The 13087-nt window shown below is 48.2% G+C and overlaps 5 protein-coding genes across 5 annotated transcripts; 3 read left to right on the top strand and 2 right to left on the bottom strand.

Annotated features, from left to right (window-relative positions):
- Nucleotides 1–518: 518 nt before the first annotated feature.
- On the bottom strand, nucleotides 519–2744 carry LTR84_012945 (uncharacterized protein; the record flags this gene model as incomplete). Its single annotated transcript, XM_064856451.1, has 6 exons — nucleotides 519–789; nucleotides 839–1676; nucleotides 1729–2000; nucleotides 2060–2342; nucleotides 2389–2519; nucleotides 2614–2744. The coding sequence occupies 6 exons, from the start codon at nucleotides 2742–2744 to the stop codon at nucleotides 519–521; spliced, it is 1926 nt and encodes a 641-aa protein (XP_064707627.1).
- A 1776-nt stretch (nucleotides 2745–4520) lies between these two features.
- LTR84_012946 (uncharacterized protein) lies at nucleotides 4521–5162 on the top strand (the record flags this gene model as incomplete). The annotated part of the gene is made up of 1 exon (XM_064856452.1): nucleotides 4521–5162. One exon carries the CDS (start codon nucleotides 4521–4523, stop codon nucleotides 5160–5162), a length of 642 nt encoding a protein of 213 aa, XP_064707628.1.
- Nucleotides 5163–5247: 85 nt separating this feature from the next.
- On the bottom strand, nucleotides 5248–6483 carry LTR84_012947 (uncharacterized protein; the record flags this gene model as incomplete). The annotated part of the gene is made up of 1 exon (XM_064856453.1): nucleotides 5248–6483. One exon carries the CDS (start codon nucleotides 6481–6483, stop codon nucleotides 5248–5250), a length of 1236 nt encoding a protein of 411 aa, XP_064707629.1.
- Nucleotides 6484–7449: 966 nt separating this feature from the next.
- LTR84_012948 (uncharacterized protein) lies at nucleotides 7450–9304 on the top strand (the record flags this gene model as incomplete). Its single annotated transcript, XM_064856454.1, has 3 exons — nucleotides 7450–8531; nucleotides 8592–8959; nucleotides 9033–9304. The coding sequence occupies 3 exons, from the start codon at nucleotides 7450–7452 to the stop codon at nucleotides 9302–9304; spliced, it is 1722 nt and encodes a 573-aa protein (XP_064707630.1).
- A 749-nt stretch (nucleotides 9305–10053) lies between these two features.
- Nucleotides 10054–11385, top strand: LTR84_012949 (uncharacterized protein; the record flags this gene model as incomplete). Its single annotated transcript, XM_064856455.1, has 5 exons — nucleotides 10054–10282; nucleotides 10338–10470; nucleotides 10527–10593; nucleotides 10639–10721; nucleotides 10779–11385. 5 exons carry the CDS (start codon nucleotides 10054–10056, stop codon nucleotides 11383–11385), a joined length of 1119 nt encoding a protein of 372 aa, XP_064707631.1.
- Nucleotides 11386–13087: the final 1702 nt, after the last annotated feature.

Genomic DNA, 13087 nt, shown 5'->3' on the forward strand with positions numbered 1-13087 from the left:
CGGGACTAGTACCTGAGAGCCTGGAATCTCAGTAGGCAGCATAGCAGAATTGGCATGGACTCTCGTAGGTCCGGAATCGAGTCCGCGGAGCTTTCGACAGGAGCAAGAAAGATGTAAATATTTCACTACTACCTAGCAGCTCTTCTCACCCGAAACTGCAGGCATCAGCCTCAATTTTCAACTCCTTGTGTTTCTTCAGAGGAGCGGATCATTCTCACTGCAGCAGTGTTTGGAACGTGTGCGTATCTTTCTGGGAAGGTCTTGACTGCAACAGGTACCCTGCACGATAGATTATCTAGTTCGTATCTCGTCATTAGGCTAAGGGGGATCATTCCCCAATGTCTAGCTACCAGTACAAACCACTGAAGCTATTCAATCAATTTCAATTCAACATCGACTGGATCATACCGGTGTACACTGTCTGGACACCAAGAAGCTCGGGCGTGGGTTGACAGAATCTAGAGACTATGACTGACTTGAACTCTGTCGCAGCCCCGGACGTAGTGTCGCTCCTTTATTTACTTCCGCAACTCCTCATGGGTATTGTTCTTAATTTGTTCGTCCGTAAGATTCTCTTTGACACCTTCAAAATGATAGAGCGGCTTCAGCTTCGCATCCTTGCGGCGGAACACATGGCGTTGGATGAACCACGGAAGCCATGTGCCGGTCTGGTACTTGACGAAAGTTCCTGTTGGCACAGCAAAGACGTAGTCAAGTTCTTCAAGTGTGCGTTGCTTGGTCTCTGGAAGCCATAGGAAAATCATAATGAGCGCCAGGATATTGAGGCCACTGCATTACATGTTAGATAACGGCGATGGAGGAGTATGTGTGAACTTACGCAAAGAAACCAAATGCACCGGTTGGGGTGAAGGCATCTAAGATTCGGGGAAAACAGATTGATAGTACCGCAGCCCAGAAAAGGCAGGTAGCCACGGCCCAACCCATACCCACCTCACGGTGAGACAAGGGAAAGACTTCTGCCGAGTATGTGAAGGGTACTGGACCTTCTCCCGGTGAGTAGAATGCCGCGAACAGATAAACGAAAAGAGCAATCACGCCCAGGTGAGCAGAGCTCTCCTTGGGAATATAAAATGAGAAGCCGGCCGCGAGCAACGTCCAGGCCATCTGTGGGAACGTGAAAAGTAGCAAACTTCGCCGTCCAAAGGTGTCGATGGTGAAGAAGGCGGGAATGGCAAAGACAAAATTGACCGCACCGAATCCAAAACTGGCGAGCAAAGCAGCGAGGTCGCTAGCACCAGCCTCTCGGAAAATCGTCGAGGAATAGAATGCTACAATATTGATTCCGCACATCTGTTGAGCAATCATGACAACAAAAGACGCCAGGGTAGCGCGGCGTACACGAGGGATGGTGAAAAGCTCGCCGAATCTCTTGAAAAAGTTAGTGTTACCAACGATGCTTGACTCGACCTCGATCTGGGCGTTGATGTAGTAAAGATCTCTAGCTGCCAAGATGGGATGATTTCGAAGAATGAGAAGTGACTTGAAGGCGTCTGAGAAACGTCCCTTCTTGATGTACCATCTGGGAGACTCGGGACATAAGTATACAAGGCCAGCTAGGGGGAGTGCTGGAATGAAGGCAGATCCAAGTTGTAGCCGCCAAGAAATGCTTCCGGTATTGTAGACCGCTAGGTTGGCAGCGGTGCCCAAGAAAATACCTGCCTCATTTGTTAGCAATACAACCAACATATGCAATATCATGGTACGAACCGAAGGCCGTCCAGAACTGCCATGTCATAACCAAGGCACCACGGATGGCCGCTGGGGAGTTTTCGGCGGCGAAAATAGGTGTAGTTGAGCCTTTTAGACCCATGCCAATGCCCATAAGGATACGAGTAGCGAAAAGTTGTTCCCAAGTTTGGCTAACAGCACCTCCAATGGGAGTCAGGATGAGGAAAATTGCGGAGATGAAGATAACACCACGTCGGCCGAAGTACTTGTTGGCAGGATCCGAAAGCCAGCAACCGATAAAAGCAGATCCACTAGTCAGGCGCAATGTGTCAGTGGAATATCATCGCAGCATAGGGTGATAAGTGCATACATGTACGGGGCGGCGTTAATGACTCCAACTAGCCATAGGTTCTTCTCTGCATCTGGGTTGGGTGAACCATCGCTCAAAGTGTTGCCATCAGGGATTCCAAAGGCGATGGGAAAGGACAGATTTGCACCATTCGAACCAGTCTGATCCCAACCTTGCACAGCAGCACCAATGGAGCAGACAGCAACGGTCATATACAACTTGAATGGATGACTCCATTTTTTGGTGACTTCAATTCGCAGTGCCTCCTTCTCGTCCTCCTCTAGATCAAGACTTTCATAGCCACCTATTATATGTCAGACTAAACAAAGTGAATGTCATGCCAGTCATACCTGGGTTTTGGGCGACAAGTGCACCCTTTCTGAGTATCGCAGTATGCTCGGTAAGGCCGGTTTCTTCTGCAAAAGCGGTAACATCTGCGAGCAAAACATCCTTTGGGATACCACCTAAAGGATTAGAGATTCTAAAAAGTAATCAGTAAGCTTAGCACGAATAAGACCTCTCAAGATTGATCAAGAGTTAATGGCACAAACAAGAATCGGAGCGTCTTAACTCACTTGGCGTCCAAATTCTTGTTCATGTTAACATCCGTGACTGTGGAGCGGCGGCGGCCACTAGCAGTCGACATCTGCCGCTGCTCCTGATGGGGGCCATCTTCATATGACTGGGCTTTCTCGTTACTGTCCATGTTGAGAAATGAAATCGTGTACCAACGACGTCGGCAATCAGAGAAAGACAGATTACACGAAGGGCATGCGAAATCTAAATAGATTTGTCCGGCAAGGCAAACTGTGCCGTTTCACCGGATCAACCATGCTCATCATTCCCCGATATTGGATGACTTGAGTGTAACATCGGCCAAAGCGAACTTGTGAAAGTGGGCATGTCAAGGCACGTCACAGGTCAGCTATCCCCAATCCCCACTGCTTCTTGGGCGGGGTACGGAATGCAAGAAGCATTCTTTCATCACTTGAGCATGCTTCGATATGCCTTGTGGCCTTGCCAAGTAGAAGGGGTAGCATCGGGACAGACTTTCAGCGGAGCGCCACCAACGTATGGTCAACAATGCATGACGCCTTTGTGCGGCAGCGGAGTCTGATCGTCGGGCCAAGAGTTCTCGGCAAGGCTGGGCAGACTGGGCAAAGCGGAGCCTTCCAGGACGAACAGGACGACCTTCTGGACCACAACCCCTTCCTTTGCATCTTGCTTTCTCAGAGCAACTTTAGCCAGTGTGGGCAAGCTCGAGATTGGTATAAAGCATTTCCAGACAGCATCATTCAACCTTGGCTGGTGGCCTATTCTTCATTCCGCGTCGAATAGGACTATTAACATGTGACTTTGCCGTCGTACAGTTCTTCCCGTGTCAATGGATGAAGCCCTCCAGAGCGCAGAACACTACTCCATCCCTCATAGTAACTCGGAAGTTGTGAGGTGAGATGCCCATGCCTATTGACTTGGCAGAATAGCTGGTTGTTAAGAAGTCATTTCAGCCACCAATCATTATACTGTTAGCATATTATATGGATCACCTGCGTGCTTGATGCGCAAGATAATACCTCAATCGCCAATGTTACAGGAAGCTTGCTACCCATCATGCCACGCTGCCATGCATCTTAGCATGATGAACCCTAGACTTGAACCGGTGATTAGTGCTGTGGTGGTGATGCGTAACAGTCGCAATCGCGTTTGTCTCCATATCAAAAATGGTAGAAAACCCCTTCATATGGAGACGCCGTGGGTAAAGCCAAGTTGTGATATTTAGGTTGTACAAAGTAAGAACGAGTGGTATGTGCCTCTTCTCCAACTGCATCAGGCAGCAATGATTATTGACATCCGCATCCTGAGTAGGTCGGCTAAGTGATGGACGACGCGAAACTCGTCTAGTATATTGTGGCCATCAATAGTAGAGAGATGTGTAGAGGGATCAACACAAATACAATCGACGAAGATGAGATGCTGCTAGATCTAGTGATGATCCATGCGGGGGGAGATCGAAGGCATTCGCAAATTCTGTCAGCCTTGATTTTCTCCATCTGAACCTCGGCACTTTAGTAACATCTTTGTAATAACGGTTACGGAATAGGTAGATTTCCCGCAACAAACTGCAGGTGGCCTTTACAGAGATGCAGCGAACAGCGTCTGAAATGCGCTTGGTTGGTGCAGATCTGCATCACGCTGATTCGTTTGGTGGTTCATTTTGGTGATACATCTGGCGGGATGGATGTAGAAAACGTATTCGGTTCCAGACATACCGTACTGCGACCGCAATCTGTCTCATAGAGGAATGGTGTGTAAGCTTTGGTTCCGTCGGCACCGCTTCCACTCTAGGAATAAGGCTGCGGAAGAAAGCATCCGCTCGTGCAAGATTCAAAGACACTCGGGATAAAAAAGAGCCAAAGTCCCAGATTCTGATGCTGCCAGGAAGAGGACTGAACTTCTATTGACTTTGAAACTGGAAGATAACATGGAATCCATCGTATTATACTACTCCCCTGGAGCGTGTTCCCTGGCTTCTCATGTGCTGCTGAGAGAGCTCGGGATCAAGTTTGAGGCCGTAAAAGTGGAGCTTACCGCCAGTCTTCCCGAGAGCTTTCGAAAGATCAACCCCAAGATGCGAGTCCCCGTTCTGTCGATCGAAGGAGAAACTATCACAGAAACTCCGGCAATCTTCACAGCAATATCCCAGCTGGCTCCAGAGAGAAAACTGCTCGGCAGGTCCAATATTGAGATTGTGCGAACATACGAATGGCTCAATTGGCTTTCCGGCACACTGCACGGCCAAGCATTTGGAGGATTTGTGAGGCCACATAGATATGTCGACGATCCAGCGCTGTATCCTGCCGTCAAGGCAAAAGGTTGGAAGAACATAGAAGATTGCTTTGAGAAGATCGAATCAGACCTAGCCGGACTGCATGCCGTGGGTGACAACTTCACTGTTGTGGACATCTTCTTGTATGTCTTTTACCGTTGGGCCAATTATGGCAAGGACCAGATAATGGATAAGTATCCGAAGTACACCAAGCTGGTCACACATCTGGCCAAACGAAAATCTGTCCAGGAGGCATTAGAGGCCGAAGGCATTGTTTCATTCCTCCCAAAATTGTAAAGATTGGACGATTGGCGAGTGATAAATGCCTGAATTGTCGATAAACCGTTGGAATGAACTTCGTTGGGTTTTGCGTTTTAACCCTTTACACGGGCTTTCTCCTCCTCCAGCTCCAGTGGCTCTGAAATTCATCAACCATGTTGTCACATGCCCCAAGATCTGATAATTTTGGTCCAAGTCTCAGTTTGTTAGCCTCAATCGCTAGATCAATGTACTTCTTTGCGCCCCGAATACTCCCAACAGAATTGTACATCAATGCGGCATGGCAGTATGCAGGGTCCATGTATCCCTCTAGACCGAGATCTTGATACGTTTTGACCAATTTTTCGGCTTTCTTGATGCTAGCCTCGGAAGATGGTGTCCAGTCTGAAAGTATTAATTGCAACTCGGCTATTTCGTTCAAGGCCGCATCTGCTTCTTGACCCTGAGAACAACGTAAACACCTGCAGGTGAAATCGAATGATTGTTTGAGGTGTTGCTGTCTTTGGGCATGGTCTTCGAGCGGATTGGAATATGCTATGGTGATTTCTTCATCCTTATCTATTGAGCGTACAGCGACAACATAATGTGAAAGCAGAGACGAGTCAACTCGGAATTGAGAATTTGGCGAACAAGCGTGATTGATTCTTGATGCTTCTGGAAAGACTGCAAGATGTCCGTTGCCATCAATTTGCAAGTCGAAAGCATTACCACTGATGATGCCTTGAATTGGAATTTCACGATCATCATATAGAGTAGATAATTCCAACAACGATTTCTTCGTTGGACCCGGCAGTTGGTCAACGGCAATGCGGAGGTATTCCTCGCGCTCAGCCTTGGGTAGGAAGCCCTCGGTATAGGCTATTAGGATAGGTGTGTTGGCCGTGACCCTCTCTCCAGGTCGGATATGGTCTCCAGCAAACATGCCTAGCCCTTTTCCAGGAGTAGGCTTCGTATACCACCTAGATTCGACCACGTTGAGTGCATGATCAGCCAGGCTTTTCGGGCTGCGGAATGAGACTGAAGCAGCTATTTTCCGAGAGATCTCAGGGGTCGTGAAAACTGAAAGACCCCTGTAGTTGCCGAATGTACTGCTGGTATACACGCAAAGCTTGCTGCCAATACTGTCGATAAATCGAGTGCAAATTGGCTTGTAGGACCAAGGGGCAAAGTCGTTCGTGTTATTGTCCTCCGAGAGCAAATTAGGTTCGACAAGCTGGAGCAACTCATGAACATTGATGCGCCCGAGGCTGTCTTGTTGGGCCTCCACGAACGATGAAGGAGAAGTTTTGAGACATAGTAGGAGAACAAAAATGGCTGCCAGAGCCGGTAGAACGAGCATTCTTAACTGAGTCAAGAGCATCAATCAGAAGAACTACCCCATTCGAGATACCGAGAACTTGAAGCCAGAGGCAAAGCCAACCCCTGAGGAAGTTCGGTTGACCTTCCAAAAAGGTTTCGGCATGGTAACAATAAGCACCCGAGGTGAGTCAGCTGATGTTCCCACGTGACCGAGAATCAGACATACAACAGACCATAATCCATCTGCAGCTCCGTCATGGTCAATTTTTCACTTGCAGCTAGGCTCTCCCTTTATTACCATCCTCTGTAAGACGCGTTCTCTTGATGATGATTCTGCAATCCCATAACAGACTACTTAGTACGTCATCAGATACCATGGACCATTGCCAAGGGCGCCATGTCTGCCAGCCAAGGATGCCCAGGAGCAAGGTCATGGTGCCTAACGGCGCCAAAGTTCACGGTCGTCCAATCTCTGTGTTGGATTGGCAACCCCAAGAAGACGCCTTGATGATCTTGCAGGACAAAGCATTTCTCTTGCCGTCTCTTGTGTCTGCTTCTCTGATGACTTGCCATCTTAAGATCTCGATGATAGATTCGACGTCATATACGCAAGGCCATCCACGAATATGCTGCGATGAATTCTGACCGGCCGGGGCCACTGCTGTGCACCATTGCAGACGGTCATGAAGTTCCCTGCCATTTGCGGGTTGCCCCGCAGCGTAGTCATTGCGGGATGGCGGTTAGTACGTGGCTGACCCCCCTGATATAACGGCCTTGTTGATTGTGAGGTCATACCTGATATATGTGCTATCTACGTTATATCTACCAAAGCCTGCTTTGGCATAATCCTTGTGAGATTTGTTCCATTTGGCATCGTTCTCACTTTCTTGAAGGGCAGGAATCTATTTTTTCCGGCTATTCAAGAACGGGACTACCCCTAACCCTACACTATCCTGCATGTCCGTCTCTACTAATCTGGCCCGACGTTTGATTATTGTCAGTCACAATGCCAGGCTCTACGAGATCCTCAACGGTTCAGGGGGAATCCGACCATGAGGCAGAACATTATGACGAGAAAACGACCGTTGATGAGACACCGGGCCAGAAGCAATCCGTGCTTGGTGTTGCTGGCCAAGACTTGACAGCAACAGGTCAGGATGCATCTCCAACTGAGCGTGCAGACGGCAAGATTGAGCTCACCGAGGATGACGCCTATGATAAGTTAGGCTACAGCTTGCCTGAGTGGAGAAAATGGTCCATACTGGTGTTGATCCTTCTGATTCAAACCTCGATGAATTCCAACGCATCGATGTATGGCTTCGCCGTCGAGGGGATATCCGAACAGTATGGGGTTTCTGAAACAAAGGCCAGATTAGGTCAAGCAATCTTCCTCATATTCTATGCAATCGGTTGTGAGCTATGGGCGCCGTGGTCCGAAGAACTCGGTCGATGGCCGACTCAGCAGTTATCGCTCTTTCTTGTCAATATCTGGCAACTCCCATGTGCTTTAGCACCAAACTTTGGCTCCATCTTGGTTGCACGAGCCTTGGGTGGTCTTTCCACTGCAGGTGGTTCCGTCACTCTTGGTGTCATTGCCGATTTATATCAACCAGAGGATACCGGGTTTCAGTATGCTGTTGCATTCGTCATTCTCTCCTCGGTTGGTGGGGCTCCTGCCGGCGCAGTCATTGGAGGCTTTGTAGGTCAATACCGAGAATGGTATTGGATTTTCTGGACGCTTCTTATCATGGGCGGCATTGTACAAGTGGCACATTTCTTCCTTGTGCCAGAAACCCGTGTCACCATCCTCCTCGACCGCGAAGCGAAGAAGCGTCGCAAGAACGGTAGCGATCCCAACGTCTATGGCCCCAACGAGCTAAAGCCCTTCAAAGAGCGCTTCAGCTGGAAAGAAGTCGGCAAAATCTGGTGGCGTCCCTGGTTGATGTTTTTCACTGAGCCAATCGTCCTCTTCTTGTCGCTACTGTCTGGATTCTCAGATTCTCTTATTTTCACATTCCTTGAAGCATTTACACCCGTTTTTGAACAATGGGACTTTCAGACTTACCAGATTGGTCTTTGCTTTCTCTCGTAAGGCCTCTCTTCCCGTCAATCACTTTTGGAAGCAGCCTAGCTAACCAATATCTCCAGCTCTTTGATCGGTTACATTATTGCTTACTTCACTTATCTCCCGGTGATATGGCATCATAATAAGACACGCAAGAGGAATCCAGACCTCCTTACCCCCGAAAGTCGTCTTTGGTGGCTCCTCTACTTAGCTCCATTGCTTGCCATCGGACTGATGGGCTTCGCATGGACCTCGCTCGGACCACCCCAAGTTCACTGGATCGCACCACTTATTTTCACAACAATCGTTGGCATTGCTAACTATGCAGTTTACAAGTCGAGTATTGATTACATGATTGCCGCCTATGGACCGTATGCAGCATCTGCTACTGGTGGCAATGACTTGGCTCGAGACTTTCTCGCTGGTATTGCTGCTTTGTATGCGCATCCATGTGAGTTTTCCCACGAGATTCCAACTCCACCATGTCATCATGCAGTTTGTTTGCTAACATTCGCCAATTACAGTCTATGAGAATGTCGGTGGCGAAGACAGGCACCTGATATATCCTTCAGTGATCTTAGCCTGTCTGGCTGTGCTAGTCATTATTCCTGTATATTACTTCTACTTCAAAGGTGAACACCTTCGGCTCAAGAGCAAGTTTGCACAAGAGCTGGAAATCGGAAGGAGAAAGAGAATGGATAAGAGGAGGAGTACTGCAGCAGGAATGCACGGTAGTATTGCGGAGAAAGGCAAAAGTACCAGTGGTCCTTCCGAAAGGCAGCTTGAGCAGGTTTAACTTTTGTCTTTTCTGTTGATAAAATAATCCGGTTCACAATATATGATGTGGGACGACTGATGAGTATTAGTTCTAAGTACTAAATAATGTTAGTTAAATTTTAACTTCATGGGGAAGAGTGAACTATTCTTTGGATGTTCAAGGGCAGGATCACAATCCGAGGTGTACAAGTGCGGCTGCGTAAACAGCGCGCAATAATTTGGGCTTTTGGTAAACCCTTATTGGTGTCTGTGAAGAGAGGATATGAGCTCGCAATCGTCAGCACTGTTGACGTGCAGCTCTATCACAGCTGGGTGTCGTTGCACTTCATCTAGATCTGTTGCATTTGCTGTAAAGCAATTGTACGGATCCGTCGCACTAATACGATTGGGTAGATGATTGTGCAAGATACGCCAAAATGGTAAATGCCTTCCTCTTGGTAGTCGCGTGTGTGGGTCAATGTCCCGGGTTCACATGAGTTATACTCACATTGCTTCCTTTCCATAGTTGTATGGATGGTTGATCCGCTTCGCATGGAAGTCTGAGTAGACGCAATGGAGAGCGTTTGAGACTGGGATCGGTAAGGCATGATCCCGATCGGATTGCCATCGGAATCCGACTCGAACGGACATTTTGTGCACGAGGAACAACAGGAGAGTGGTCCCAAAGACTTTCACGACCTCCCATCATCCCATTATAATTGACTTCTGCAATCACCGCCAAGGGTAAAGTCGTTCGGTATTGTCCTCCGATAGCTATTTTCCAAGACGATGGCACCTCCTGCGGCAGACATTGACCTTGCTCCTGCTGCGCCCCTCACCGCACCAGTTACAAAGACAGTCACATCAAACAAATTGACTGAACCGTTAAAGTACTCTGGCTCTCTTGACGAATTCAAGTCATTTGAGGTGACAAATGTCATCGGAAGAGAATACCCGGAGCTTCAGCTCGTCGATATCTTGAGCGATGACAACAAGATTCGTGACCTTGCTATCACAGGTACGGATGATCGTCGTGTTCTGGGGAAGCACTTAATAGTACTAAAATGTTCTAGTATCGCAACGTGGTGTCGTCTTCTTTCGCAACCAGACCCTCAATATTGAGGATCAAAAGATTCTCGGCCAGAAACTAGGAGAGCTGACTGGAAAGCCGGATAGTTCCAAGGCATGCCATTTGACAAAAGTGATGTTGATATTCCTGACCAGTTTCGTCTGCAGCTTCATCGACATGCGTTGAGTAACAGTAAGCGTGGAATTGCTGTTGATGAGAACGGGAAGCTTGACGATGAAGTATCTGTCATCTCATCAGAAGTAAGTTGGAGCTATTATACTTCCCAGTCGATACAGCGCTGATAGACGAGTAAGCAAAACCGGAAATTCTATAAAGATCGCTTCTCTGCCGGGTCCAAGAAATTAGCCAGTGAAGGCTGGCACGCGGAGTAAGTACAAAAGCCACACATGAGATCGAATGACCCCTTGGCTGACAGTCACGATAGCATTACCTTTGAACGAATCCCATCGGATTATGCGATCCTCAAGATCATCCAGAAACCTGACGACGCTGGAGGTGACACGCTTTGGGCATCTGGGTATGAGGCGTATGACCGGCTATCCCCAGAGTTCCAAAAAATTGCAGATGGATTGACAGCTACGCATTATCAACCAGCTTTTGTCAAGGTAGCCAAAGAGTTTGGGGAGGAGCTGATCGAAAAGGAGCGCGGGTCACCTGAGAACACAGGTCTTGACTTCACAGCGTCTCATCCTGTTGTTCGCACAAATCCGGTTACTGGATGGAAGAGTCTTTTCGCCGCAGCTCACCAGGTCCAGCATGGGTGGATTGATAACGTGACACCGAGAGAAAGCGAGATCCTGAAAACTTACTTTCTCCAGCTCATCACTGAAAATCATGACCTTCAAGTTCGCTTTCGTTGGGGTAAGAACGACATTGCTATCTGGGACAACCGCAGTGTCTTCCACACTGCCACAACTGATTATTCAGGCAAGAGAAAAGGCAATCGTGTGGTGTCGCTAGGTGAAAAGCCTTACTTCGATCCTAAATCGGTGTCGCGTCGACAGGCTCTTGCGAATACTGCTGAAACATAGAGCTCTCTGAGCCATTGATAGCGTTTTAATTTATTGAATTGTGATAAAGCATTTTCATCCTGAGGCTCATGTGCTGGTGGCCTAACCATAAGGCGAAATTGGTACCACAACTAGATTGAAGATGATTGAGATTGGCAACGCACTCCGCGGGCTCATGAGTTAGTGAGTAGGGAATGGGCTAAGATTCTTGATTCTGAATCAGAAGGGAACTCTGCATGAGTTGAGCATGATTCAACCACGCATTTTACAGGCTTGAATGCCTGCTCAAGAACTTTTTAGTAGTCAATTTAGTTATTTTTCTTCCTAGGTCCTACCGAGTACTCCGTACAGTGCTTGCCTACTGGTAGGTGGGCTCCGGAGTAGTTTAACTTGGCGGGACCAGTCACATTAGCTGGTCAATTACTTCGTGTAACCGGGTCCCTGGCAGTCAGTCAGTGGTCCAAGTTACAGGGGACGAAGAGCCAAGGAGGCGCAACTTCACGCTCCCTAACTAGCTCTATCTTACCCGGTGCTCCAAAACATGTCGGAGGATTATGAAGGCCCAGAGAGTTTCCTTTCCTTTGCCTTCAACGCTGTGATGAGCTCTCCGCCATAAGATTCACCGTCCTTCAACGTACAAAGCACGTCTAGCAGTGCAAGAGTCTTATCTCAAGGATACCAATAATTGACACTAACGTATCAGATCGACTGCATACCGACCTACTGAGAGCAGATTTCGCGAGTCTTTCAACCGACAAGAGCGCTCCAACATCTCCCGCTTGCTTTTATTTACTCTACCTGGACCGACCAGAAGCCTGCAGCATGGTACTGTACATGTATGGTGGCAATAGCTTCTCTAAGGCTTCAACTCACTGGCAAAGATCCGATCCCTCGATATGGTAGCATAAGGGTGAGAAGTGGGGTGGATTCTTTTGGGAAGTATTGAGTGCGGCACACCCTTCAGATACATCAACCTTGTTGTCACTACTGTGCACTTAGGTAGGTCGTATTCGGCCAGCGGCACAACCCATGCGAATCTCATGTCTCCAGTTTCAATAGCGTGGTTGATTGTTCAATACCCTGCTTGGTCTTGTTCTGGTGGCTTCGCCTCCGATAAATTAGCCGCCGAGGACTTCAGCGCTTGTTGGACCTACAGAAGTCTTTGTAATTCGCTGATTTTGTACCCAACAGGCAGATTCACAGCATGGTCGCACCTACTTCACCAGCACCATGCTACTCATCGGGGCATTTCACGAGTGGATCGCTGCTAAGTCGCCGTTCGAAGTGGGGTGTGTGTGCTTCCTGTTGTCCCGGCCATGCATGACTCGAGATTGACCCTAGGTTTGCATCCTTCAAGAGGCCAGGGATGTCGAAAAACTTCATTGTCTATGACCAAAGAGCTATCGGGCAAGCCAATCGTGTCTAAAGTATGCTGACACTAATTGCGAAGACCATTTCGTGGACCAGAAGCGACATTGCTTGATTGGAGATATCAGCCGCAAAGCGAAGTTGATCAGACCAAATCCTCTGGCGATGCTCTCTTCATACTACACTCCTCTGTCTAGTTAATACTGGGCTCTTTCTGACTTGCTAATGCAAGCCACTTGCAGCGGTATCAGCGGCTATTCATTCCCTTGTAGTGAGGGCAAGATCCAACCTACCAAGTGGCAAGTCAGTCACTCTTGCATGGCCAAAGGTCTTGGTCTGGCCGCACATCGACATA

The sequence above is a fragment of the Exophiala bonariae genome (assembly GCF_035927105.1).
Source record: "Exophiala bonariae strain CCFEE 5792 chromosome Unknown scaffold_9, whole genome shotgun sequence".
Lineage (NCBI taxonomy): Eukaryota > Fungi > Ascomycota > Eurotiomycetes > Chaetothyriales > Herpotrichiellaceae > Exophiala > Exophiala bonariae.